Source organism: Pseudophryne corroboree, chromosome 4, assembly GCF_028390025.1.
Source record: "Pseudophryne corroboree isolate aPseCor3 chromosome 4, aPseCor3.hap2, whole genome shotgun sequence".
Taxonomy (NCBI): Eukaryota; Metazoa; Chordata; class Amphibia; order Anura; family Myobatrachidae; genus Pseudophryne; species Pseudophryne corroboree.
The window spans coordinates 428104541-428132254 of record NC_086447.1 but is presented as its reverse complement, the minus strand read 5'-3'; the positions used below and the strand labels follow the sequence as shown (position 1 = coordinate 428132254).

At 44.0% G+C, this 27714-nt stretch overlaps 1 protein-coding gene across 2 annotated transcripts in view; it reads left to right on the top strand.

Moving 5' to 3' along the window:
* PHIP (pleckstrin homology domain interacting protein) overlaps positions 1–27714 on the top strand; it is a 546843-nt gene that overhangs the window by 347733 nt on the left and 171396 nt on the right. Inside the window, exons 29-35 of one of the 2 annotated variants that reach the window (XM_063916854.1) lie at positions 103–164; positions 8672–8827; positions 8910–9030; positions 9150–9275; positions 9646–9718; positions 10855–10905; positions 11424–11573. In XM_063916854.1, the coding sequence (XP_063772924.1) occupies positions 103–164; positions 8672–8827; positions 8910–9030; positions 9150–9275; positions 9646–9718; positions 10855–10905; positions 11424–11573 (739 nt within the window). The remainder of the gene's footprint in view (positions 1–102; positions 165–8671; positions 8828–8909; positions 9031–9149; positions 9276–9645; positions 9719–10854; positions 10906–11423; positions 11574–27714) is intronic. The other variant, XM_063916855.1, reaches the window with a different exon arrangement.

Sequence of the window (27714 nt, the reverse complement as noted above, 5' to 3'; positions counted from 1 at the left end):
TATACTTGTTATATTCATTTTAAGAAAATAAAATGGTTTTGCACTGTGTGATTTATAGAGAGCCATTGCTTTCTTGATGTGTGTGGGTTTTTTTTTTTTAAGTTGGGACAATGGAGACACGGAGAAGATGAGCCCTTGGGACATGGAATTTATACCCAACAATGGTTTGTGTTCATTTTTCCAGCAAATCATGTTAAGATTATAACTTGTAATTTGTTCTGTAACACCTGTGCAAGTTAGCACAATCCATAGTATTTCACATATTCCTCTGGATTTTACATGAGGTTCCCACCAAAATAGAAATACACTGGTGATGTGTATTTATCATTGGTACAGTATGTTGTGTGTGTGTGTGTGTGTGTGTGTGTGTGTGTGTGTGTATATATATATATATATATATATATATCAAAGTTTCTCCCATACATCTTTTCTTGTTCTGCTACAAGAACTTCCAAGTTAGTGGTAATGGTCCGAGGAGTTATCTGTACTACTAAACAATGTTCATTTTATACGGGATGTGGTCAATTTACCTACAATCAAAATCCCGATAACCAATGACCGACTGTCAATATCCCGACATGGTCAAAATACCAATATTTTAAATACAGAAAAGGTCAAATTACTGACATTTAATATGTCGAGAGGTCAAAAATTCGACATTAGTTTTTTATTGAAACAGACTTGTTCATACTTTACCATCCCAGTGGACCTGGAGGGGGAATATAATAATTTAATAGGGTGCCGAGCGCAGTGAGGCACTTTGCCCTGCGAGCCATGTGAGGGGACGCGGTACACTTATACGGTATCTATGTCAACCTATGTCGACATACAGCCCTAAAAAAAAAATGAGAAACTTGTGTCGACTTTTTGACCTGTCGACATTTTAAATGTCAGTATTTTGACCTTGGGGTAAATTTACTAAGATGGGACTTCTATTTAAGATGGGATGTTGCCCATAGCAACCAAGCAGATTCCAGGTATTATCTTCTAGAAGGCGCTAGATAAATAAAAAATAGAATCTGATTGGTTGCTATGGGCATCATCCCATCTTGAATAGAACTCCTGTCTTAGTAAATTTACCCCCTTGTCGGTATTTCAAATGTCTGTATTTTGACCTTGTCAGGATTTTGACTGTCTGTCAATTATTGTCGGGATTTCATACTGATCCCTTTTATACAATAAACATGTGTATGAAAAGGGCGATTTTCCTTTTTTTAATCAAAATAAAATAAATAATACTAAAGCATGAAAAAAGTATACAATCTTGCATAAGATAATGAGAACAATTTATTAAAAGGTTTATAACAATTGTACAGAAACCAAGGGTGACTATGTGGTCAGATTAGTATTGCACAACACTGTGATCACATGTACATAAAAGTAATACTAACCAATAGTCTTACTGAAATAGAAATAGAGAGCCGAAGGTGGTATTAGCAGGGTGGGCCGGATGTACCCTGCATTGGCTCCTAAAGCAATCTAGTAGATGAACAAACTCAACGGTTGTTGCAAATCAGGAGCAGACTGTCACCAATGTTTCCAGCCACTGTGGTCTCTTCCTCAGGGCTTATAATGGATAAGATATCATTGTAAAAGTGGTCACTTCTAGTCCGGCGATACCAGATCCGGAAATGATGTCATCTTTATGTTGGGCACCCTATTTTTTTGTCTGGACAGATAACATTTGGAAATTATTACTTTTATGTACATGTTATCACAATGTTCGCAATACTGCACTGACCACATTGTCACCCGTAGGCCCTGTATAGTTGTGTTAATCCTTTTAATAAATTGTTCCCATTATCTTATACAAGATTGTATACTATTGTTATTATTTTGGGCTTGCTCAAATATGTGATTGAACTTAAGAAATGCCTGCAATCGTGCATCTAGCTTATGGATGCCTCCAAAGTAAGAGAGAACTCCAAAACTTGCACGTGGCTTATAGGCCCTACACACTGGCTGATTTATGAACGAGATACCGTTCATATCTTTCAGTGTGTAGGCACTAACGATGAACGATGCGTGGCCATATCTCGTCCATATTAGCATGCAGGGCTATGGGGCCAGGTGACGGGGGGAGTGAAGAGACCTTACTCCCCCCATCAGCCCCCTGCCGCCAGGTCGCCCGTCGGGCACCTCAGCAAGTGTATAGGGCCCATTATGTACAGTAGGTGCAAAATATACATCTCGTAGAGAACCTTTACTCAAATAACGATTCATATCAAAGGAGCATGCTAAACTTGCATGACACTATGCTGTGCAATTTATGTACAGTGCAGAAGTTTTTAATCTTTGACAGATTAATTTACACTACATGCAATTCTTGAACAGGTCTGAAATAAGTTGGTATGAGATAGTTGTTGTGGGCAGGGCGTGATTGAACTTTTATAGAATTGTGACCATACAAAATACAGGAAACCACATTTTACTGCATCTCATACATTCTGGGCTATTGATTCCATTAGAATGCTAAAGAAAGATGTTTTCCATTAAATCTCAGTACAACCACTGTTAATAAACGTTTTTAGTTTTAAAAATAACTTATCTATATATTTGCTGTTTCTGCTGCGGGGTACACTGGGCTCCACAAGTCTGGACAATGGGGTGTAGAGTAGGATCTTGATCCGAGGCACCAACAGGCTCAAAGCTTTGACTGTTCCCAGAATGCACAGCGCCGCCTCCTCTATAACCCCGCATCCCAGCACAGGAGCTCAGTTTGTCAGTTGGTGCTGCAGGCAGCCCTAAGAAAAGCTTTTTATGAGGTAAAAAGTGAAGACTTCAAGGGCAGCAGCAGGGGTAAATGTCTTCTGACATTCACTGCTGCAGCTCCAGCTCTCCCCAGCGGTGCTGTACACTCCCGAGCCCTGGTTGCCGGGTACCTGCAGCATAGGCTCCGGTTTACTTCACGTTAGGCACACACGGCTGGGGCTCTCCAGGATCGCGTGGCCGCACTTCGGGAGGTGGTAAGTGGGTCCCGCTTGTGGGACCCGGTCTTTATCGCAATCCGGCGCGGTCAGTGGGAGTCGGGCCGCGCGCGCTGGCGGTGGACACTGTGGATACAGGCGATCCCACTAGATCACCAGGGCATGGGCGCAAGTCAGGTTTTCTCTTAAAACCGATTTTAATATCGCCCACGGTACCCGGTGGTTTTGCCAGCAAGGGGGATAAGGCTTAGACCTGAAGCCCCTCCCCCAGCCCCAGGGCGCCATTTCCAGCAAGTGTTCCCGCCCTGGAGCTGCATCTCTCTTTCCTCAGTTCCTGTCAGTGTCTGCGGCGCCATTACTCCTCAGCTCACTGTTCCTGGGACTGCTTGGGCAAATCCTCCTATGTAAAGCCTCCTGGTTGTCAGTGCTATGCCTTTACATGACACTTAAGTATTCTACCTGCCTTTTTAGTCAGTGTTAGTAAGAGAGTGCATTTAGTCAGGGGTTTATAGTACAATTACCCTGTGATATACATCCAGTTTCTTACTGTGTAGTGTTATATCTATTGACTATATAGCTGTGTAAGCTAGTCCAGTGCAGTATTATTGTCTGTAATAACCTCTGCATTGTACAAACTGTTACTATTTGTGTGTGCATTGATAGCTGAGTGGTGTCCATCTCGTGTCTTTCACTCAACTTGCTATCCCTATATTCTATAACCTGAGGGGGCTTGGTGCGTCGGGTGTTATTTAATATAGGATTTTCACAAAGATATACTGTATTACGTATTTTTCTCTGTGATTTAGTCACCATATCTCTCCTTTATCTCTGCTGGTGCTGACTACACTGCGCAGGGGTTTGGGTTTAGGGATATAGTGCTGCTAATAATTGTACTGTGTTACCTCATACTGCAAGTTATATCATGTCTGCTTCTGAGGGTAACGGTTCTGGGGCGGAACACACTGCTGGTGTTGCTGAAGCCACAGGCACATATGGGGAGAATATAGCAGCTGTGGGCTCTGGTTCTGGGGGCTCCTTGCCCCCCAGTGGGACTGTGGCAACGGAGGCACATACTGACCCTCCGTGGGCCGCTTTTTCCACGCTTCTGCATACGCTAGTTCATAAACTAACACCCCCTATGGGACCCCCAATGCCGGTACAACCGTATGTGGTCTCTGCAGCTAACCCGCCGTGGGCGGACAATTTATCTGCTCAATTAAAGAAGTTGAACTTGTCCCTGACTACTAAAAAGTCTGACCAACGCTCGCCTAAGTCCAAGAGGTCCTCAAAGTGAGCGCTCGTCTCCTCACAATCCACTGCTGTCACGGACACCTCGTCTGATGAAGACAGCACATACACTGACCCCACAGGTTCTGACTCAGATACGGCTGATGGGGAGGGTAGTTCACATGTGGATGTTCCTGATCTTTTGGAGGCTATTACGTTAATTCTGCAGATTACGGATGATCCCGAGCCATCCGTTCCTCCTAAGAAACCAGATAGGTTCAAGCATCAGAAGGTGATTAAACAAGTTTTACCTCACTCTGACCACATAGTGGATATACGTCAGGAACCCTGGCAAAGCCCGGGTACGAAGTTTGTGCCTCAAAAGAAGATGCTGGCTCGCTATCCCCTCGCGCCAGAGCTGTCTAAGAATTGGGAAACGCCTCCTCCAGTAGACTCGCATGTCTAGGATGGTGGTTTCCTCAGCTCTACCTGTCACTACCGTCACGTCTCTAAAAGAGCCTACGGATAAACGTGTCGAGGGTTGTCTAAAAGCGATTTATACCCTCACGGGTGCTGCACAAAGGCCCACTATTGCAGCTACATGGGCGGCAGAGGCTATTGAAGCATGGGCCTTGGAGTTGGAGGCTGAAATCTCCTCTGACCATGCTAGACAATGCTTGTCATATATTGTCACAGCTTCTCGCTATATTAAAGAGGCGGCTTCTGATGTCGGTATCCTAGCAGCCAAGGCCTCTACTACGTCAGTCCTGGCTCGCAGGATATTGTGGCTGAGATCCTGGTCTGTGGATCTGGACTCCAGAAAAACCCTGGAGGTACTCCCTTTCAAGGGGGATATTCTGTTTGGGGAGGACTTAAATAAGATAGTGGCTGACTTGGCTAATGCCAAAACTACCTGTCTGCCTAATACAGCTCCTTCTGTGTCAAAAGCATGTCCTTTCGTCCTTCAGGTAAAGCAAAAGGTCAGGCGTACCATAAGCAGGCCCGCACTTCCAAACCTGGTAAGCCGAAGCCCAAAAGAGCCTGGGCTGCCCAGCAGCCAAGACCGATAAGCCTGCCGCATGACAGGGCGGGCCTCCCCCTGGGGGATCCCAGGGTGGGGGGCCGGCTTCTAGGGTATACCCAGGAATGGTTGCAGACCACTTCAGATGCCTGGGTACGGGAAGTTGTCACTCGAGGTTACGCCATAGCCTTCAAAAACCGACCCCCTCATCGATTTTGCCAGACAGACGTCCCATCGGACCAGACAAAGGCAAACACACTGCATTCGGTGGTACAGACCCTCCTGGATACAGGAGTCGTAGTACAGGTGCCTCTTGCTCAGAGGGGCCGGGGGTACTATTCTCCGCTGTTTCTAGTCCCGAAACCGAATGGGTCCTCCCGGCCCATTCTCAACCTCAAGGCACTGAACAAATTTGTGAAGGTTTCCAAGTTCCGTATGGAAACCCTTCGCTCTATCGTTCTGGCCTTGGAACCTGGGGACTACATGGTCTCCCTGGACATACAGGATGCTTACCTGCATATTCCTATAGTAGTGTCACATCAACAATACCTGAGGTTCGCTATTGGCAACCTCCATTACCAGTTTCGGGCGTTACCTTTTGGTTTAACAACGGCTCCGCGAGTCTTCACCAAAGTTATGGCGGTGATGACGGTGGTACTCCGCCGTCAAGGGGTCAGGATACTGCCGTATCTGGATGACTTGTTAATCCTGGCAAATTCCCCAGATCTTCTCCTACGTCATCTGGATATGATGGCCCGGTTTCTACAAGCCCACGGGTGGCTCATCAACTGGAAGAAATCCTCCCTGGTCCCTGCTCAGAGCATGGTGCATCTGGGTGCGCTGTTGAACACTCACAACCAGAGGTTGTTCTTGTCTCAGGAGAAAGTACTGAAACTTCAGGACAGGATTCATTGCTTCCTTTCTCGTCCGCAAGTGTCGATACATTCAGCAATGCAGGTTCTGGGCTTCATGGTGTCAGCATTCGACATGGTGGAGTATGCTCAATTCCATTCTCGCCCCCTCCAGAAGCTGATTTTAGCCAAGTGGGACGGCCTGCCTCACCGGATCAGGTCTCACATGATCTCTTTGACTCCGGAGGTCCGTCTGTCGCTGCTCTGGTGGCTCCTGGACCGACAATTGTGCAGAGACCGTCCCTATTGGATATCCAACTGGGTCCTGTTGACGACAGATGCCAGTCTAAGAGGTTGGGGCACGGTGCTGGAGCAGCACTCCTTGCAGGGTCGGTGGACCAAGGAGGAATCTCTCCTCTTGATCAACATTCTGGAATTGCGGGCGGTCTTCAGTGCGTTGAACCTAGCCCAGCATTTGATTCAGAACCGTCCTGTTCAAGTACAGTCGGACAACGCCACCACAGTGGCTTACATAAATCATCAAGGCGGCACTCGAAGCCGTTTGGCAATGAAGGAAGCCTCACGGATTCTACGTTGGGCAGAACGCCATCTACCGGCAATATTCATTCCGGGAGTCCTGAATTGGGAAGCGGACTTTCTCAGTCGTCAGGATGTGCATGCTGGCGAGTGAGGCCTCCATCCAGAAGTGTTTCAACTCCTCGTGGAAAGGTGGGGTCTTCCAGATGTGGATCTGATGGCGTCTCGACACAATCGCAAGGTTCCGGTCTTCGGGGCAAGGACAAGGAATCCTCAAGCAGCATTCGTGGATGCGCTGGCAGTGCCGTGGAGGTTTCGGCTGCCGTACGTGTTCCCTCCGGTGTGTCTCCTGCCCAGGGTAATTCGGAAGTTCAAGCAAGAAAAAGGAATTTTGCTTCTCATAGCTCTGGCGTGGCCCAGACGGCACTGGTTTTCAGACCAGCAAGGCCTATCGTCAGAGCGTCCACTTCTACTTCCACAACGCCCAGACCTCCTCGTTCAGGGCCCCTGTGTCTACCAGGACCTAGCCCGGCTGTCTTTGACGGCGTGGCTCTTGAAGCTTCCGTCTTAAGAGCTGAGGGTTTTTCTGAAGAGGTCTTAAAAAACTATGTTGCGGGCCCGGAAACCGGCCTCTGCTCGGATTTACCATCGGGTCTGGCATTCCTACTTTTAGTGCGCATCTAACCATTATGACGCTTCCAAGTTTAGTACAGCCAAACTTTTGGCTTTTCTACAGCAGGGCCTAGATTTAGGCCTGCGTCTGGCCTCCCTCAAGGTTCATATTTCTGCCTTGTCGGTGTGGTTTCAGAGAAAAATTGCGACTTTACCTGATGTTCATACTTTCACTCAGGGTGTGTTGCGTATCCAACCTCCCTATGTCCCGCCTGTGGCTCCTTGGGACTTGTCGGTGGTTTTGGAGGCGTTGCAGGAGCCTCCATTTGAAACTCTTGGTTCAAGCTGACCTTAAGTGGCTTTCCCTTAAGGTGGTGTTCTTGCTGGCTATTGCCTCTGCTAGAAGAGTGTCGGATTTGGGTGCCTTGTCTTGTAGTTCCCCATATCTGATTTTTCACCGTGACCGGGCGGTTCTTAGGACTCGTCCTGGATATTTACCTAAGGTGGTTTCTTCGTTCCACCTTAATCGGGAGATTGTGGTTCCAGCTTTTGTTTCTCCTGATTTGTATCCCAAAGAGCGGTCTTTTAATGTGGTACGGGCTTTCCGTATCTATGTGAAGAGAACTGCTTCTATTCGAAAGTCTGATTCTCTTTGTTTTGTTTGGATTTCACAAACGTGGCTGGCCTGCTCACAAGCAGACCATGGCCAGGTGGATTAGAATGGTGATTGCGCATGCTTATGTGAAGGCTGGTCTGTCAGCTCCTGTTCACATTACGGCCTATTCTACTCGGTCTGTTGGACCTTCTTGGGCGGCCCAACGTGGTGCGACCCTTGACCAATTGACGGGAACATGTTCATAAGGTTCTATGCCTTCGATACTGCCGCTTCCCAGGATGCTTCCTTTGGACGCAGGGTTCTTGTGCCCGCTACAGTGCGTCCCCTCCCATAAGGAACTGCTTTAGGACATCCCCATTGTCCATACTTGTGGAGCCCAGTGTACCCCGCAGCAGAAAACGAGTTTTATGGTAAGAACTTACCCTTGTTAAATCTTTCTGCGAGGTACACTGGGCTTCACAAGGCGCCCACCCTGACTTACTTAGCTTCTTTGGGTTGATTTGGCATTAGCCGCTGACACTTCTCTTGTCGTGAGAGTGTGGTGTATGTGGCTACTAACCGTTGTCGTCTCTTTTCCTGCTACTGCATTGGGCTGGTTAACTAAACTGAGCTCCTGTGCTGGGATGCGGGGTTATAGAGGAGGCGGCGCTGTGCATTCTGGGAACAGTCAAAGCTTTGAGCCTGTTGGTGCCTCGGATCAAGATCCTACTCTACACCCCATTGTCCAGACTTGTGGAGCCCAGTGTACCTCGCAGAAAGAATTTTAACAAGGGTAAGTTCTTACCATAAAACTCGTTTTAGTTAACTGTGTTTAGCATTTTAGTTGTAGTTTCCATATAAGTACAATTAAATGGTTTCCCCTCTGTTTTGTGACTGTTAGCTGTGTTTCCTGAGGAGCTGGGCACCAGTGTACCTTTGACACAAACCGAGGTCCGGTCGTTGCTCTACAGGTCTCTGGAAGGAGAGTGGGGCACTAGAAGTAGAGATGAAGAATGTGAAAGGATCATTGCTGGGATCACCCAGTTAATGACTTTAGGTATAACTGAAATGTGTTTAGTGTGTCACATGATGCATCCAGCGCTTACACAATCTTTAATCTGGTATTTTTATTTACTTAGATAATGCTTCTTCCTTTGTGGCTCCTGTAGACCTTCAAGCCTACCCACTGTACAGCACTGTGGTGGCATACCCAACTGACCTCAGTACAATTAAACAGCGACTGGAAAACAGATTCTACAGGTGAATTATGCTTTAAAGAAGCAGTGTTATGTTTCATTTAATGTGTCAACGTTTGTTCTTGCAGGGAAAAGAAGCAACAAGAATCTGAAGTTTTAACAAGCAAATGTTTTTGTTTCCAGACGTCTCTCTTCATTAATGTGGGAGGTGCGATACATAGAGCATAACACCCGCACATTTAATGAGCCTGGAAGTCCAATTGTGAAGTTGGCCAAGTTTGTCACAGATATTTTGCTATATTTTATAAAGTAAGTCAATGTGTAGATATATATACACTCCTTCAGTGTTCATTGCTCTCTATCAGCAATGCAAATTTCTTCTGATACCCAGTACAACAAAGAAATTCGTAAAATGTCACAAGCAGCTTATATATATGTGTAACATACTACTTATGGGGATCATTTGGATCACCGGTGATCTGTCATTTCTGGAGCCAGAAAATCTACTTTTTTTTTCCGCAGAGTTTAGAGCATTGTTTTTAACAAGCAAGATAAATGCTTTATGCTGTTTGTTTATTAGGTGTATGATCTTCCGTATGTTAATGTACTTGTAGTGTAAGTCCCTGTGAACATTATGGATACAGATATTGCATATTAAAATAGTTCTTTGTGCATGCAGGGATCAGAGTTGCTACGACATCATCCCACAGTACAACATCATGAAGAAGAAGGTTTTGTCAGACTCAGAAGAGGTAAGCCAAGTCTGTATGTATTCTTGTACAGGCATTTATCCTCACACATGTTCTGTTACAATTTAGGCAATCGCATGTTCTTAAATGATTTATGGGTAAGCTTATAGATTTAGTTTTTTACCAATCGTACAGAAAATGGAAGTTAATCAAATCAATTTATAGGCTGTAAAGGTATTCAAAGGGAGGAGTTATTTACACAAGAAAAAAACAAATTCCTCCAGCATTCGAAATGTATCATTGAATATGTAGCTAAAATGCAGTAGCTTAGTTACACACATTTGTAATATGATAAGCCACTCTGACACTTCATAGCACTTCTGCCAAGTATGGTAGTTATTATAAACAATGAGCCCCTATCCTGGGTCATACAATCATGTGTTTTTAAATTGAGAGCTTGCCAGGAGGTACCCCAAAAACCTCCGATGTGGAACTACAAAGACCGGCACACCTTGTCAGCTACTAATCCCACCTCTATACCTCTAAGTCCCATTTTCTCACTGTACATAGATTATTTTTTTTTTGCTGTGGTCATGCAGTAGCATATAAATTGTTTTTTTTGGGTGGGGGGGGTTGAGGAGTCGTCTGGGGGGCTCTTGGCATGTCAGGTGGTGTATGTGCTGAACTCCTCCATTTGATCATCCGAAAGGGGTGGAAAAGCAAAATTTGATAGAGGGATGTAGTTTTGTTTTCTAATTGACACTGAGTGATCTTAGACATATTAATAAAGTTTCTCTGGTAGCTAAACCAGTGGTTCTTAAACTGTGTGCCAGGGCACCCCGGGGTGCCTCGGGACACTTGTGCGGGTGCCCTGGGTTGGTGGACGAGGACCAATTCCATTTATTTATGGAGGCAAAACCAGTTCTGGTGGCTGCCAATCATAAAATATGTAGACAAACAGAAGCTAATCCTGTCCCTCCCCACACAGTTGCACCTAAAGATGACATATAAATACAATTAACTTTGATATTTCTCTATTAGAAGCCTTTGTCCTATGGGTGCCGTGAAAAAAAAATCTAATACTGTAGGGTGCCGTGATTCAAAAAAGTTTGGGAACCACTGAGCTAAACTGTTAGCTGGAATAAATTCCTTTCATGTACAGTATGGCTTCATATGTAACCATGCCTTTACACTTATAGGAAGAAGAGAAAGATACAGATACACCTGTGACTTCCACAAGGAAAAGAAAGGTTTGTGTCAGAACGGCACTGCTTACTAAAGTAGTTATTCAGATTTTGCTCAATGCACTATGCCATGTTTCTGTCTATAACCACATTCGCAATTTTGATTTAATCAAACTGCCCTGGCCACAGAAATATATTCATCTGGCAAATACTTTTTTTTAGCTTTCTTTAACCTGTTACAGTTTTAAATTTTAAAGACAGAGAATTGCACTTGTGCATCTCTTATCATTCTGTCTTTGCTCTTGTATACACTATTTACTTTATTGGAAGTTATCAACCAACCTAATGGCTCCAGTCAGCAAATACAGAGAGATTAATAGTTACACGTAAATCACTTATTTCAAAGGTGTGTTGCTCCTGGAGTTTTAAAAGTGCTCCTAAATTCAAGGGGAAAGTTGATACAGTCTGAATAAATGTAACCAGGTATTAAATGTATGTTATTGACACAGCACAATACACATGTTAAATATATTTTGCATTAGTCTTTTTTTAGAACTAACCTTAAAAATGTTAATACATTTCAGGAGTACCAGCCAAAGCGGAAACTGCGCAGCAGAGCTCAGGCTTATGATCTCCAGTCTTGGAAAAAGCAGTGCCAAGAGCTGTTAAATCTCATTTTCCAGTGTGAGGATTCTGAACCTTTTAGACAACCAGTTGATCTTGATGAGTACTCTGTGAGTATTATAACATGTCGGGATAATATGACCATGAATGTGGAGATACATTTTTGTTGTTGGGATTGCTGTGTTTATTTCGTCTTTGACTTGGCTATTTTTTCACACTTTTTGTAAATGTAATATAATGCGATAATACAAATGGTAGGGAATCTGGTGTCATCCTGTAGTGCAAGCTGCTAGTTTAATCAGAAGTGGTTCCACAAGAACTCCTCAAAGAGTTCCTAGTAAGGTTGCATTTATAAACCGTTCATCACACTAACCAATGCTTTTTTTTGAATGTACAAAGACCAAAGGTGATAGCCTATAGAGCTGTGGCCTAGCACTAACCTAAAGCACTTTACACCTTTGGGGTGTATTCAAGAACAGTCGGTAGCTGCTGTCTTGTCGGAAAGACGGCAGCTTCCGACTGATTGATGTCGGAAGGGGTTCCGACCTATTCATTTCCAGCAGTTTTTTACCGACCAGTCTAGAAATCCGACTTGTCGGAAGACTGTCAGAATACGTGCGGATTAGTGGCTTCAGCCGCAGATCCACATGTATTGTCGGAAGCGGGGACAAACCCGTCAGGTTTTAACCCCGTTTCCAACAATGTCAATCTGACTTTTAAAAAAAGTCGGATTGACACTGTCGGCACCGGGCCAAATCTGTCGCGTTTGATTAGAGTGCTGTCGGGTCATTTCCGTCGGAAAGGACCCGACATCTATTGAATACGGCCCTTTGTGTGCTTGTTTCCAGCAGTGAGAGGTCCTCGTGGTTCAATATTGTGGGCCACATTTTCCAGACATAACTTGTTTGCAGTAATTTCTTTAGAAGACAGTCACTGCTAATTTAATGTTACAAACTAATCATTAGGAGGCAGTTTAGAGTGGCCCAGGCAATGCTCTCATCCACAGAGCATGTTTGGATGCCCCAATGATTTCATGGTCTTGACATTGGTAATGTCTATATTCAAGGTCAGCAGAAGCATTGTGATATGGAAAGACAACCTGTTTCTCTTCCCCCGTCAACCAGGCACCAGTTTAATTGTGGAGGCATAGGGCCTAATTCAGACCTGATCATAGCAGCAAATTTGTTAGCAGTTGGTCAAAACCATGGGCCTAATTCCAAGTTGATTGCAGCAGGAAATTTTTTAGCAATTGGGCAAAACCATGTGCACTGCAGGGGAGGCAGATATAACATGTGCAGAGAGAGTTAGATTTGGGTGGGTTATTTTGTTTCTGTGCAGGGTAAATACTGGCTGCTTTATTTTTACACTGCAATTTAGATTTCCGCTTTCTCTGCACATGTTATATCTGCCCCTCCTGCAGTGCACATGGTATTGCCCAACTGCTAACACAGTTGATGCTGCGATCAACTCAGAATTAGGCCCCATGTGCACTACGGGGGTGGGGGGGGGGGGGGGGGAGATATAACATGTGCAGAGAGAGTTAGATTTGGGTGAGGTGCGTTCAAACTGAAATCTAAATTGCATTGTATAAATAAAGGAGCCAGTATTTACCCTGCATAGAAGCAATATAACCCCCCAAATCTATCTCTCTCTGTACATGTTATGTTTGGCCCCCCTGCAGTGCACATGGTTTTGCCCATCTGCTAACGAATTTGCTGCTACGATCAACCCCATAGTACTGTAGGTTTCCTGCACAATACCAGACAATGGCAAAATACTTTTAATGACTCATACATGTAATACTTTTGGCTGCGTGTAGTTTTACAAATGCTCTATTAATTTACGGTTTATTGGCCTGCCCATGTGTGTTTTATTTTGTTTTATTTTTTTAAGGTTCATCCGTAAAATTGGGCTTATCCCACTAAGCCTAAATTCAGTTTTGTGGCGTTGAACAGTGTTGGGTCTCTATCCACCCACAAAAGTTCTTACTGGCAGACGTCAGTCATGATTCTGTCTAGGGGACAGAGTGTGCCAGATATGGAGATGGCAAAAATGGTGGAAAAATTACAGTCTGGGGTGTGGAAGCAGGAAAAAGGAAGTCAAAGCATGTAAGTGGGATGATTTTGAGGAAGCTTCTGTCACTGCCTTTTGTGTCACAGATTTCTTCTGAGCATGTCTGTGTATCGCAAGGAAGCTTATTTAAATTTGCTTATGTGCAGTTATAGGCAAGGCCAATGTAAGGAAGCTGAGAGAAGAGGGGTCCACGTGTAGAAGATAGATACTGCTCTGTCTGTGTAAAGGGCTATGTTGTTGATTCTGTAAGAAAAGGGCAGCCTACTATAAAGCCTACAAAATGCAGTCCCAAACAAACTGGTTTGCGCTACGTGGGCGGCGCACGGGATACCAGCGGTCAGCATACAGACGCTGGGACCCCGGGTGCCAAAATGCCGGCAGGGGGGCTAGCTCAACGAAGCCCCTTGTGGTATTTCTGAGTGGGAATAGCCCCAGTTAGCCAGTATTGTGGCTGGCAGCATTGTTAGTCTTCGGGATCTCGGCGTTGGTATGCTGACCGCAGGGATCCTGTGCGCCAGCCACGTAACTGCTTTCCACAAACAGTACATGGTACCCTGTAAAACCTTGCCTTCCTTAGTCCACTTTTGAGCAAAATAGTGAAAACATTTGTGTTATTTCTGCAGCGGGGTACACTGGTTTTCCACGGGGAATAACATCGGGGTGTAGAGTTGGATCTTGATCAGAGGCACCAACAGGCTAAAGCTGTGACTGTTCCCAGGATGCCTTGCACCGCCTCCTCTATAACCCCCGCCTCCGTGCACATGAGCTCAGTTTTGTAAGTTGGTGCCTGCAGTGCAGGCAGCTAACAGGGAGGGCTGCGCTAGGCAGCCCTGAAAAGAGCTTTTACAGAAGATAGAAGACTTCAAGGGCTTACAAGTGCTATATGTCATTCTGACATATCATGCTGCGGCTCCCTCACCTCCCCGGCGGCGCTGTATATTCCTGCGCCCTGGTTGCGGCTCCGATTTTCTTTAGGGTACACACACTTGCTGCTGCTCTACAGGATCGCGTGGCTGCATCAAGGGAGGAGGTAAGAGGGTCCCCCAGGCGGGACCCACTGGAAATCGTGATCCGGCACGGTTTCTAGGAGATGGACCGCGCGTGCTGGCGTGGACACTGTGTTCGTACAGGGACCCCACTAGACCACCAGGGCAAGGGCACAGGTCGGATTCCATAAAAATCCATTTTACTAAGGCCCACAGTACCCAGTGGTGAAGTCCAGCAAGGGGATAACGCTCTGACCTGTAGCCCCTCCCCCAGCCCCAGGCTCCATTTACTGCAAATGTTCCCCCCCTGGAGCTGCATCTCTGTCTCCGTCACTCCATGTCAGCGTTTGGGCGCCCTTTCACACATGCTGAGCTGATTCTGGGACTACTGGGCAATGTCTCCTCTGTAAAGCCGCCTGCATCATTAGCGCTGTGCATTTACAGGAGTCTTAAGTATTCTACATGTCATTTAGACAGTGTTAGTTAAGAACACGTGCATACATTCAGGGATATTTAGTACAAGTACCCTGGGATATACATCCAATCTTTACTGTGCATTGTTATATCTATATAGCTTTACTTAGTAGTGCAGTTACTTAGTATTGCTAGTCCAGTGCCGTTTTTTTGTTTGTAATAACTTCTGCATTGCTCATGTGACACTGTGTGTGCCATAGCTGCTGTGTGATCTTCATTCCATGTATCCCACACATATTGCTATCACTATATTCTATACCCTGAAGGGGGCTAAGTACGTCAGGGTTTTTATATAATAGTGTTTCACAGTATATACTCCTTTGGTAATTTACTCTGTGTTTTACAGTCACCACATACCTCTTAATCCACTGTTTGTGCTCTGCTTGCAGTCACACTATACAGGGTTTTTTTTGTCAGGTAATTTGTACTATTACACACAAAGGTTACGCTTACAAATAATGTCTGCTAAACAGGGTGGTACTGTAGCTCCATGGCTGACCCTGCACCAGGCAGTGCTGACGCCACGGATTACCAGGCGGAAAACATAGTAGCTGAGGGTTCATGTACTGGGGGTTTTATACCCCACAGTCAGTCTGCAGCACCGGGGGCAAATCAAGACCCGCCGTGGGCTACCTTCTCTAATTTACTGACTATGCTGGTAATTAGACTTGCGCCCCATATGGGACCTCCTGTGCCATTACAGCCACATATTGTCCCTGCAGTTAATCCGCCATGGGCAGATTCCCTGTCCTCTCAGTTACAGCAATTAAATCAGTCTTTGGCTAAACAAAATCCTAACCCTTGCCCGCCTAAGACCAAGGGGTCATCTAAACGGGCCATTACCCCCTCACAATGCACACATGTTTCGGATACTTCATCCGATGAAGATGGCGCTTACACTGACCCTTCAGACACTGATGCAGGTGCTTCTGATGGGGAGTCTCTGTCACAGGTGGATGTTCCTGACCTTTTTGAGGCTATCAGGCTGATTCTTTAAATTGATGATGACGAAGAGCCTCCAGCTACCTGTAAGAATCCAGATAAGTTTAAACGTCAGAAGGTTACTAAATTAGTTTTACCCCATTCTGACCACTTGATTGACATACGTCAGGAATCCTGGGAATATCCAGGAAATAAATTTTCCCTGTCTAAAAAGATGCTAGCTCATTATCCCCTCGCTGCAGAGTTAAGTAAAAATTGGGAAACCACCACCGGTGGACTCACAAGTCGTGCGTCTGGTGGTGTCCTCTGCTCTTTTTTTACAATCAGTGTTCTTAGTGCTAGGAGTGTGCATCTGCATCTCTCTTACTCCAGCATAGTATTAGAAGCCTCAGCATGATAGCACCTCTTGAAATCTTTAGTATTAGGGTGTGCAGTCCAGGCCCCCCTTTTTCCTCTATATTTGTGTATATATTGTACACTGGAAGGCAAGGCTTCCTTCCTCTGGTATTGGCACCCCTCCCATTTACCCTCAGGTGTTTTAATTAGCTAGGTTCCTGCATTTCAGATCACACATTGTAAGGGCACTATTTAGAGGCAAGTCCTGTATAAATTTATATAATGTGATAGCATTAGGAATGTTAGGGACCCATGTGATGAAGTCACCTGGTCGCGGTACATGGGCCCGCATATTTGCGCAAATGTGTGCTAAGAACTTAAATTATACTCCATTTTAATTGTGAGTTTATTTAAATTATTTTTACTATGTGTTCTTAGTGCTAGGAGTGTGCATCTGCATCTCTTACTCCAGCATAGTATTAGAAGCCTCAGCATGATAGCACCTCTTGAAATCTTTAGTATTAGGGTGTGCAGTCCAGGCCCCCCTTTTTCCGGTGTCCTCTGCTCTGCCTGTCACTACCGTCACCTCGATGAAGGAACCGACGGATAAGCACGTGGAGGGTTGCTTGAAGTTTATTTACACTCTTGCAGGAGCTGTGCATAGGCCTACTATTGCGGCTTCTTGGGCGGCAAAAGCTGTTGAAGCGGAGCTACCGTCTGATTTTCCTGATAATGCTAGATCGTGTCTTTCATATATTACAGCCTCTCATTTATATTCAGGAGGCGGCATCTGATGCAGGTGTCCTAGCAGCCAACGCGTCTACTATGTCCATTTTGGCTCGCTGGACCCTCTGGTTACGGTCTTGGTCCGTAGATCTGGATTCTAAAAAGACCTTGGAGGTGATCCCTTTTAAGGGAAACATACTTTTTGGGGAAGATCTCAACAAGATTGTTGCTGACTTGGCATCATCTAAGACTGCATGTCTGCCTAGTACTACTCCTTCGGCTCCGAAGGCTAAAATGACTTCCTTTCGTTCCTTTCGACCTCCAGTTAAAGCAAAGGATCAGGCGTATCCGAAACAGGCTCGCACTTCCAAATCCACTAAGCCCAAACCTCAACGTGCTTGGGCTGCCCGTCAGCCTGCTTCCAAAACAGACAAGCCTGCTGCATGACGGGATGGTCCTTCCCCTGGGGGATCCCAGGGTGGGAGGCCGACTTCTATGGTTTGCCCTGGTGTTGTTACAGACCCCTTCGGATGCCTGGGTAAGGGAAGTAGTCACTCACGGATACGCCATCTCTTTCAAGAAACATCCCCCTCGCCAGTTTTGCTCAACAAACATCCCTTCGGATCAGTTAAAAGCAAAAACTCTCCATTTGGTGGTACAATCTCTCCTGGATACAGAGAGGCAGGGGGTACTATTCAATGCTGTTCCTAGTCCTGAAACCAAATGGGTCCTCTTGGCCCATTCTCAACCTCAAGTCTTTGAACAAATTTGTGAAAGTTTCCCATTTCCGTATGGAAACGCTTCGCTCTATTGTTCTGGCTTTGGAGCCCAAGGACTATATGGTATCCCTGGACATACAGGATGCTTACCTGCATATTCCTTGTTGATCCTGTCTAACTCACCAGAGGTTCTCCTTTGTCATCTGGAACTGACGGTCCACTTCCTACAAGCCCACGGGTGGCTCATCAACTGGAAGAAATCCTCACTGGTCCCTGCTCAGAGCATGGTGCACCTGGGGGCGTTGTTGGACACACACAACCAGCGGTTGTTTTTGTCTCCGGAGAAGGTACTGAAACTTCAGGACAAAATAAGACACTTCCTATCCCACCCACGTGTGTCGATACACTCAGCGATGCAAGAACTAGGCCTCATAGTGTCGGCTTTCGACATGGTAGAGTACGCTCAATTTCACTCCCGCCCTCTCCAGAGGTTAATTCTGTCCAAATATGACAGCCTGCCTCACCGGATCAGGATTCACATGATCTCCTTAACTCCGGAGGTTCGCCTGTCACTGACCTGCAGGACCAGCAAAAGACTGGTCCTTCTGACAACGGATGCCAGTCTGCGGGATTGGGGCGCGGTGTTAGAGCAACACTCTCTTCGGGGTCGGTGGACCAGTAAGTAATCTCTCCTCCCGATAAACATTCTGGATTTGTGGGCAGTGTTCAATGCATTGACACTAGCCCTGCCTCTGGTACAGAACAGGCATGTTCAAGTACAGTCAGACAACGCCACCACAGTGGCGTACATAAATCATCAAGGCGGCACTCGAAGCTGCATGGCAATGATGGAAGTGTCAAGGATACTTCAATGGTCGGAACACCATCTGCCAGCCATATAGGCAATGTTTATTCCGGGAGTTTAACTGGGAAGTGGACTTCCTCAGTCGTCTGGACGTACACGCCGGAGAGTGGAGCCTTCATCCGGAAGTCTTTCGACTCCTAGTGGACAAGTGGGGCCTACCAGACGTAGACCTGATGGCGTCTCGACACAATCACAAGGTTCCGGTCTTCGGAGCAAGGACAAGGGATCCTCAAGCAGCGTTCGTGGATGCACTGGCAAGTCCATGGAACTTTCGGCTGCCGTACGTGTTCCCTCCGGTGTCACTCCTGTCCAGGGTAATACGGAAGTTCAAGCAAGAAGGAGAAATACTACTTCTAATCGCTCCGGCGTGGCCCAGACAGCATTGGTTCTCAGACCTTCAGGGTCTCTCGATAGAGCGTCCTCTTCTGCTTCCGCCTCACCCAGACCACCTCATTTAGGGCCCTTGTGTCTACGAGGATCTGGCCCGACTGGCTTTGACGGCATGGCTCTTGAAGCTTCAGTACTGAGGGCCGTAGGGTTTTCTGAGGCGGTCATTTAAACTATGTTGAAGGCCCGTAAACTGGCTTCTGCTCAAATTTACTATAGAGTCTGGAATTCTTACTTCACATGGTATGCTGCTAAGAATTTTAATGCTTTCAAGTTCAGTACTGCCAATCTTTTGGCTTTCCTACAACAGTGCCTGGATTTAGGCCTTCGTCTGGTCAAGGTTCATATTTCTGCCTTGTCAATATGGTTTCAGAGAAAAATTGCGAGACTGCCTGATGTTCATGCATTCACTCAGGGTGTTTTACGGATTCAACCTCCCTATGTTCCTCCTGTGGCTCCTTGGGATTTGTCGGTTGTTCTGGACGCCTTACAAGAGTCTCCGTTTGATTCTCTTGAGTCTGTGGACCTTAAGTGGCTTACTCTTAAGGTCCTGTTTTTGCTGGCTATACGCCTCTGCTAGACTGGTTTCAGACTTAGGTGCCTTGTCCTGTCGGTCACCTTTTCTGATTTTTCACTGTGACCGGGCAGTTCTTAGAACTCGCCCTGGTTATTTGCCTAAGGTGGCGTCGTCTTTCCACCTTAACCAAGAGATTGTGGTTCCAGCCTTTTCACCTCTCCAGGCTTATCATCCAAAGAGGTCTTTGGATGTGGTACGGGCTCTCCATATTTATGTGAAAAGAACAGCTTCGCTTACGAGATCTTATTCTCTTTGGTTTTCACAACAGACCTTGGCCAGATGGATTAGAATAGTGATTGCACATGCTTATGTACAGGCTGGCCTTCCAGCTCCTGCTACCATCAAAGCCCATTCTACTCTGTCTGTTAGACCTTCTTGGACGGCCCGCCGTGGTGCGTCCTTTGAATAATTGTGCAAGGCGGCTACGTGGTCCTCCGTGAACACGTTCATAAGGTTCTATGCCTTTGATACTGCAGCTTCCCAGGATGCTTCCTTTGGACGCCGGGTTCTTGTGCCCACTACAGTTCGTCCCCTCCCATGAGGAATTGCTTTAGGACATCCCCGATGTTATTCCCTGTGGAATACCAGTGTACCCCGCTGCAGAAAAGGAGATTTATGGTAAGAACTTACCTTTTGTTAAATCTTTCTGCGAGGTACACTGGATTCCACAGGGCGCCCTCCCTGATGCACTTAGCTTCTTTGGGGTTTGTATGGCAATAGCCGCTAATACCTTCTCCTGTCGTGGGAATGTGGTTCGCTGTTGCTACGAACTGTTATCGTCTCTTTTACCTGCTACTGGATTGGACTGGTTAACAAAACTGAGCTCCTGTGCGCGGAGGCAGGGTTAAAGAGGAGGCGGCGCTGAGCATCTTGGGAACAGTCAAAGCTTTTAGCCTGTTGGTGCCTCGGATCAAGATCCTACTGTACACCCCCCCCACCTCCTCCCCGATGTTATTCCAGTGTACTTCGCAGAAAGATATTCAACAAAGGTAAGGTCTTACCATAAATCTCCTTTTTTATATATATATATATATATATATATATATATTAAAAAATGAAGTATAAAAAGCGCCTAATAGTGTTGGTGACTCACTCCTCGTGAAAAAATTGTGATAATAAAACAGATAGTAAACTTAGCTGCGGGTATTTCTGGTAGATGACTCTTATAGACAGCACATGTAAAGGAGAGATAAAATAAACATAGTGTGTACTGTTTTTAAATTTCCACAGGTGTTTTTCTGTATATATAAAAAACAATTTATAGGAACTATGCAGGTTCCAATTTTAAAGGAAAAACTATGTTTAGTTAAAAACAATAGTTTAATAGACACACTCCTGCCCAAACATGCAGGTTACATATATAATTAAAACAGTACACAAAATCAAAGGACATATATAGCAGCTGGTTCAATTGTAAAAATGCAGGTATTAATCGTACAATGTTAAAAAATATAGCAGGCTTATCTGTCCACAAATATGGGTATTGGATTAGATTTCATCCATGAATGCAAGTATCAAACGTACAAGATATAAGGTAAAAACATGGCTTATCTGTCCACGGATAGGAAGTCAGAAAGGGGTGGGCATCCAGTCCCTGTCCCAACGCGTTTCGTCCTAAAGTGAGGACTTCTTCAAGGGGATGACATGCTGTGGGAGTCCTGGGGTTTTTATCCTAAAATATGAGGTCACATGTAAGGAAGTGATCTCACTTCCTGATTGTTCTTCCGGTTTTTAGTGGAGTTAGGTGATTCAAATATAAATCTCTTATATAGTCTGAAGGTAGCGAGGATAACGTGGTTGGAGCATATATATATTTGTAATAGATAAAACAGATGTTTTAAAGCGGAGTTTAAACGAGTGTGGAACGTAAATGCGTCACTTCCGGTTCTCGCTGTGGAACGCATCGCGTCACTTCCGTTGTCAGTAATGCTCAGTTCAGTTCATAATACACGGGAGAGACGGCGCAACTTTTAGTAGAGATACAAAATAAGTTCATTGATACTCAGTGTTCAGTAATCTGTTTTTTAACATGAAGCGTTATAGCGCGACGTCACTTCCGGCTTGTTAAGTATAACAGAAAACGGACATTTCATTTCCGCCGACGTCACATCCTGTTGTTGGAACGCACGGCCATCTTTAATGGATGGATTTCATCTGTAAATTTTGGAACGCAAATGTTCATAGACACTTAATATAACTTATATACATATATATAGTTTAAAAAATGATCAATTAGTAAGGAAAATATTAATTAGTAAGGAAACCGTGTTAATTAATGATTTATTTTATTTAAAATATATTATTTAAAATATATAATAGTGATAATAAAGTGCCATATAAGTGATAATAAAGAGAGCCGGGGGGGGGGGGGGGACTTTGGAGATGAGGATTAATTTATAGAAAAGGAGCAATTTCGAATCCCTCGTTGAATCCTAGGGGTGACATAGTATTCAGCTCGAAGATCCAAAACATCTCTCTTTGTGACAATTTATTCAAAATATCTCCGCCCCTTTCACCCAAGGTCACATTTTCAATACCTTTAAAGGTGAGGTTATCGGGGTTGGAGTTGTGCACTTCTTCAAAATGTCTATAGATCACGTGCGTAGAAATTTTGTTTTTTATATTTCTTACATGTTCTTGGATGCGTATTTTCAAACATCTTTTAGTTTTTCCGACATATCTCTGGCCGCACGTGCATTCCAGTAAATAAATCACCATAGTGGAGTTGCAGTTGATGAAAGATTTAATAGTATATTCTTTTGTGTTGTCACTGTTAAAATCCTGAAATTGTGATCAAGCAGGCTGATAAAGGAGGAGGAGTGGTCATTTTAGACAGATCAGCGTATGAGAAAGAAGCTACTCGTCTTCTAAGCGACATCAACTCCTATAAACAATTATCTCAAGACCCCACACAACAGTACACTGAGGATCTGAGAATCTTGTTGATACATTACCTACACTGCTCTGTCCTGGAGAAAGAAGAGTACCAGTTTTTGATGATAACATCTCCAATTATTCCAATTTTTTATTATCTTCCTAAGATACATAAAAACATGATAAATCCCCCGGGCAGACCAATTATCGCGGGCATTGACTCCCTAACTTCACATTTATCGGAATACATTGACCTCTTCTTGAAAAAATATGTAATCGAATTACCGTCCTACTTAAAGGACACCAACAGTGTACTGGAAACTATAAAAAATATCACTTGGAAAGAAACTTACTTGTGGGTTACGATCGATGTAGAAAGCCTGTACACATGCATTGTACACGAAACTGGAATTACTGCTTGTAAAAAATTCCTGGACAGGGATACTGGTCTAACTACGGCACACAAAAAAGCCATTTGTGACTTTATCAGATTTATTCTGAGTCACAATTATTTTAAATTCAAAGAGTCTTTTTACCTACAAACACGTGGAACAGCCATGGGGACTATATTTGCCCCCAGCTTTGCCAACCTCCTAATGGGCAGCTGGGAAGAAGAGAACATCTTTTCGAATAATGTATTTGCCGACCAATTGGTGATCTACAAAAGGTATATCGATGATATACTGATCATCTGGGAAGGGACAGACTCCTCGTTTCTGGACTTCTTTCAGAAGATATCTGTAAACCAATATAATCTGAAATTCACAGAAAAACATAACAAAGAGAAAATCGAATTCCTGGATCTAATACTGTCATCAAAAGAAACAAAAATCACCACGTGCAACTTCATAAAAAAGGTTGACACAAATAGCTACCTGCACTTTAAAAGCTGTCACCAAAAAAATTGGAAGCAAAACATCCCTTATTCACAATTCCATCGGATAAAAAGAAACTGCAGCCAAAAGGAAGACGAGGACCACCAACTACAGCTGTATGCCAAGAGATTTTCAGAAAGGGAGTATCCAGAAGAAATTATCTCAAAAGCCCTGGAAAAAACCAAGAAAGATGCAATACAGAATGCCCAAATTAAAAACAATCAGGTGCTTCAACGGCCATCCATCCCTTTTGTCACAACTTACAGTTGTCATGAAACAGCCATCAAACAATCACTGAGTAAACATTGGAACATCCTTATGATGGATCCTATTCTTAAAGATATTCTTCCCTCTCAACCACAGATTGTATATAGGAAAAGCAATAACTTGAAAGAAATTTTAGCACCAAGTCTTCTGAAAACGACAAAGCCTGTGTCGACATTGAAATGTCAAGGTAGTTACAAATGCGGCAAATGCATAATTTGCAAACTAGTCCACAGAAACAGAAAAACTTTTTTTAACAGTGACAACACAAAAGAATATACTATTAAATCTTTCATCAACTGCAACTCCACTATGGTGATTTATTTACTGGAATGCACGTGCGGCCAGAGATATGTCGGAAAAACTAAAAGATGTTTGAAAATACGCATCCAAGAACATGTAAGAAATATAAAAAACAAAATTTCTACGCACGTGATCTATAGACATTTTGAAGAAGTGCACAACTCCAACCCCGATAACCTCACCTTTAAAGGTATTGAAAATGTGACCTTGGGTGAAAGGGGCGGAGATATTTTGAATAAATTGTCACAAAGAGAGATGTTTTGGATCTTCGAGCTGAATACTATGTCACCCCTAGGATTCAACGAGGGATTCGAAATTGCTCCTTTTCTATAAATTAATCCTCATCTCCAAAGTCCCCCCCCCCCCCCCCCTCGGCTCTCTTTATTATCACTTATATGGCACTTTATTATCACTATTATATATTTTAAATAATATATTTTAAATAAAATAAATCATTAATTAACACGGTTTCCTTACTAATTAATATTTTCCTTACTAATTGATCATTTTTTAAACTATATATATGTATATAAGTTATATTAAGTGTCTATGAACATTTGCGTTCCAAAATTTACAGATGAAATCCATCCATTAAAGATGGCCGTGCGTTCCAACAACAGGATGTGACGTCGGCGGAAATGAAATGTCCGTTTTCTGTTATACTTATCAAGCCGGAAGTGACGTCGCGCTATAACGCTTCATGTTAAAAAACAGATTACTGAACACTGAGTATCAATGAACTTATTTTGTATCTCTACTAAAAGTTGCGCCGTCTCTCCCGTGTATTATGAACTGAACTGAGCATTACTGACAACGGAAGTGACGCGATGCGTTCCACAGCGAGAACCGGAAGTGACGCATTTGCGTTCCACACTCGTTTAAACTCCGCTTTAAAACATCTGTTTTATCTATTACAAATATATATATGCTCCAACCATGTTATCCTCGCTACCTTCAGACTATATAAGAGATTTATATTTGAATCACCTAACTCCACTAAAAACCGGAAGAACACACAGGAAGTGAGATCACTTCCTTACATGTGACCTCATATTTTAGGATAAAAACCCCAGGACTCCCACAGCATGTCATCCCCTTGAAGAAGTCCTCACTTTAGGACGAAACGCGTTGGGACAGGGACTGGATGCCCACCCCTTTCTGACTTCCTATCCGTGGACAGATAAGCCATGTTTTTACCTTATATCTTGTACGTTTGATACTTGCATTCATGGATGAAATCTAATCCAATACCCATATTTGTGGACAGATAAGCCTGCTATATTTTTTAACATTGTACGATTAATACCTGCATTTTTACAATTGAACCAGCTGCTATATATGTCCTTTGATTTTGTGTACTGTTTTAATTATATATGTAACCTGCATGTTTGGGCAGGAGTGTGTCTATTAAACTATTGTTTTTAACTAAACATAGTTTTTCCTTTAAAATTGGAACCTGCATAGTTCCTATAAATTGTTTTTTATATATACAGAAAAACACCTGTGGAAATTTAAAAACAGTACACACTATGTTTATTTTATCTCTCCTTTACATGTGCTGTCTATAAGAGTCATCTACCAGAAATACCCGCAGCTAAGTTTACTATCTGTTTTATTATCACAATTTTTTCACGAGGAGTGAGTCACCAACACTATTAGGCGCTTTTTCTACTTCATTTTTTAATATTTATCTCTATATTGTTTAGAAGCTGCCACTTACGTATATGTAAGGAGTGTTAGGTGTGACCATATAGTCATTTTATCCCTTTTGTATTTAGGGGGTCTTACTGAATTTACCTAGGCGCTATTCTCTACTTTTTCACATATATATATATATATATATATATATATATATATATAAAAATTTATTTTTATTTTTTTTCATTTACAGTTACTTGTATATTGCATAGTCAGTTGCGTTTTGCAATTAGGAACAAAACTGTAATAAAACAAGACCTCGTGATAACAGACAAATAAGAAAACCTTGCTCACAAGCTATCATCTATAGGGAAATAGTCGTTGATAGACAATTGCATATTGGCCCTGCCAGATTGCAGTTGTTCTTGATGGGCTGTATGATCCAGTCACACAGCAGTTATGGCCTTGAGTCAGTGGGATGTGTGCATGTACAAGAGAAAATATGTAACGTTAAGTGTGGACTGTACAGAGGGAAGGTAATTCGGTAGGATAGCTTAAGGAGGATATGGGGGTGGTTCTGGAATTTTATAAGCTTACCTGTAGAAGTGAGTTTTTAGGAAACTCTTGAAGGTTTGGAGACTAGAAGAAAGTCTTATTGTGCATGGTAGGGCATTCCACACAGTGGGTGCATCCTGATCAAATGATCTGATTCAGCTTTGAAAATGCAAAGCCACTTGGAAACAGCTTTGCATTTCTGTCCGATTTATAATGAGGGACATGCAGGAGATGTCTCAATAGAAGAGACTCCTCCTCCTACATGTAGCTGTGATCCCAGCACTGCAACAGATGTTACAAGCTGGGATCCAACATCGTGACCATATCTGACGGAAGCGTGGGCTGCAAGGCTAGGAAGTCATCTCTGTGGTAACATGCAAACCATGGACTCTCCCCTCCCAGAAAACAGCGGCATCACGCCCCTATTTCTTGGAATGCAGGCCTCCCCACCCTCTCAATGCTGCTTCCTGTCAGTCAGGCAGAGGGGAACTGCGAGCAACATTGCAAGGCCCGTTCTGCACATACGCAGAATGAACATTGCGCAGCCACAGATTCCCGATATTTGGTAATCTTTGTGCTGCAGCGGACCTGCGCCAAACTCTGAATCAGGCCCAAAGTCATGTAAACGTGAATGGGAGCAGGTAATGAGTGTGTATGAGAGACTCAGATCTGAGATTGAGCTGATCGGTATTTTGAGAAAAGCGAGAAAAGCGAAGAGATGTATTCTGGTGTAGCTTGGTAATAGCTTTATGTGTAAGTGGAAGTAATTTATATCGACGTCTGTATAATTCAGATAGCTAATGTAAGGACTGACAGAGCGGAGACGCAAAAAATGATCGTTTTGAAAGGAAGATAAGCCTCACAGCTGCATTCAAAAGAAATTGTAGGGTTGAAAGGGGTGTGGATTTTTAGATCTACACTAAAAATGTCTACAGTCAATAGGTTTACCACTAATGGTAGACATGGATTAGGTTGACAGTGTCAAAAGGTACGACATGGAAATGGTGGTGTGTCACTTTTCTGTCACAAACAAATCCTATTAGTGTACCACGTCCCTTGGCGAGCTTCGGGCAAGGTTACTATTCCCAATCGTAGTCCATATGGATGGTTAAGTATGAAAAAGTTGAAAAACAAAAACTTGTGTCGACCATTATCATGTTGACCTTTTGACCCTGTCGGCCTGCTGAACTGTCTACCATTTACATGTCGACATTCTGACCCTGTCGACCTAATGCATATCTAACATTAGTGGTAGACCTATTGACTGTAGACCTTTAGTGTAGATCTATAGTCTGGATACTGGTTGAAAGTCAGGTAAGATCAGTAAGGATACTGTGGGAATAATTAATGCAGAGATAACAAGTGCATGACTCAGAGTTGCAATGTTTGGTATAAGATACAGATGGGGCTTCAGTGCTGCTAAACTGCCAATTTCAGTGCATCGGGTCCCGGGTCTCACCTACTTTCTGATTGTCTTATAGGCCCTACACACTGGCCGATTTTTTGAAAGATATGAACGATCTCGTTCATAAATGAACGAGAACTCGTTCATATCCTTCAGTGTGGAGGCTCCAGCGATGAACGATGCGCGGCCCCGCGCTCGTTCATCGCTGGTCCCCCGTCGGCTGTGCATGCAGGCCAATATGGACGATCTCGT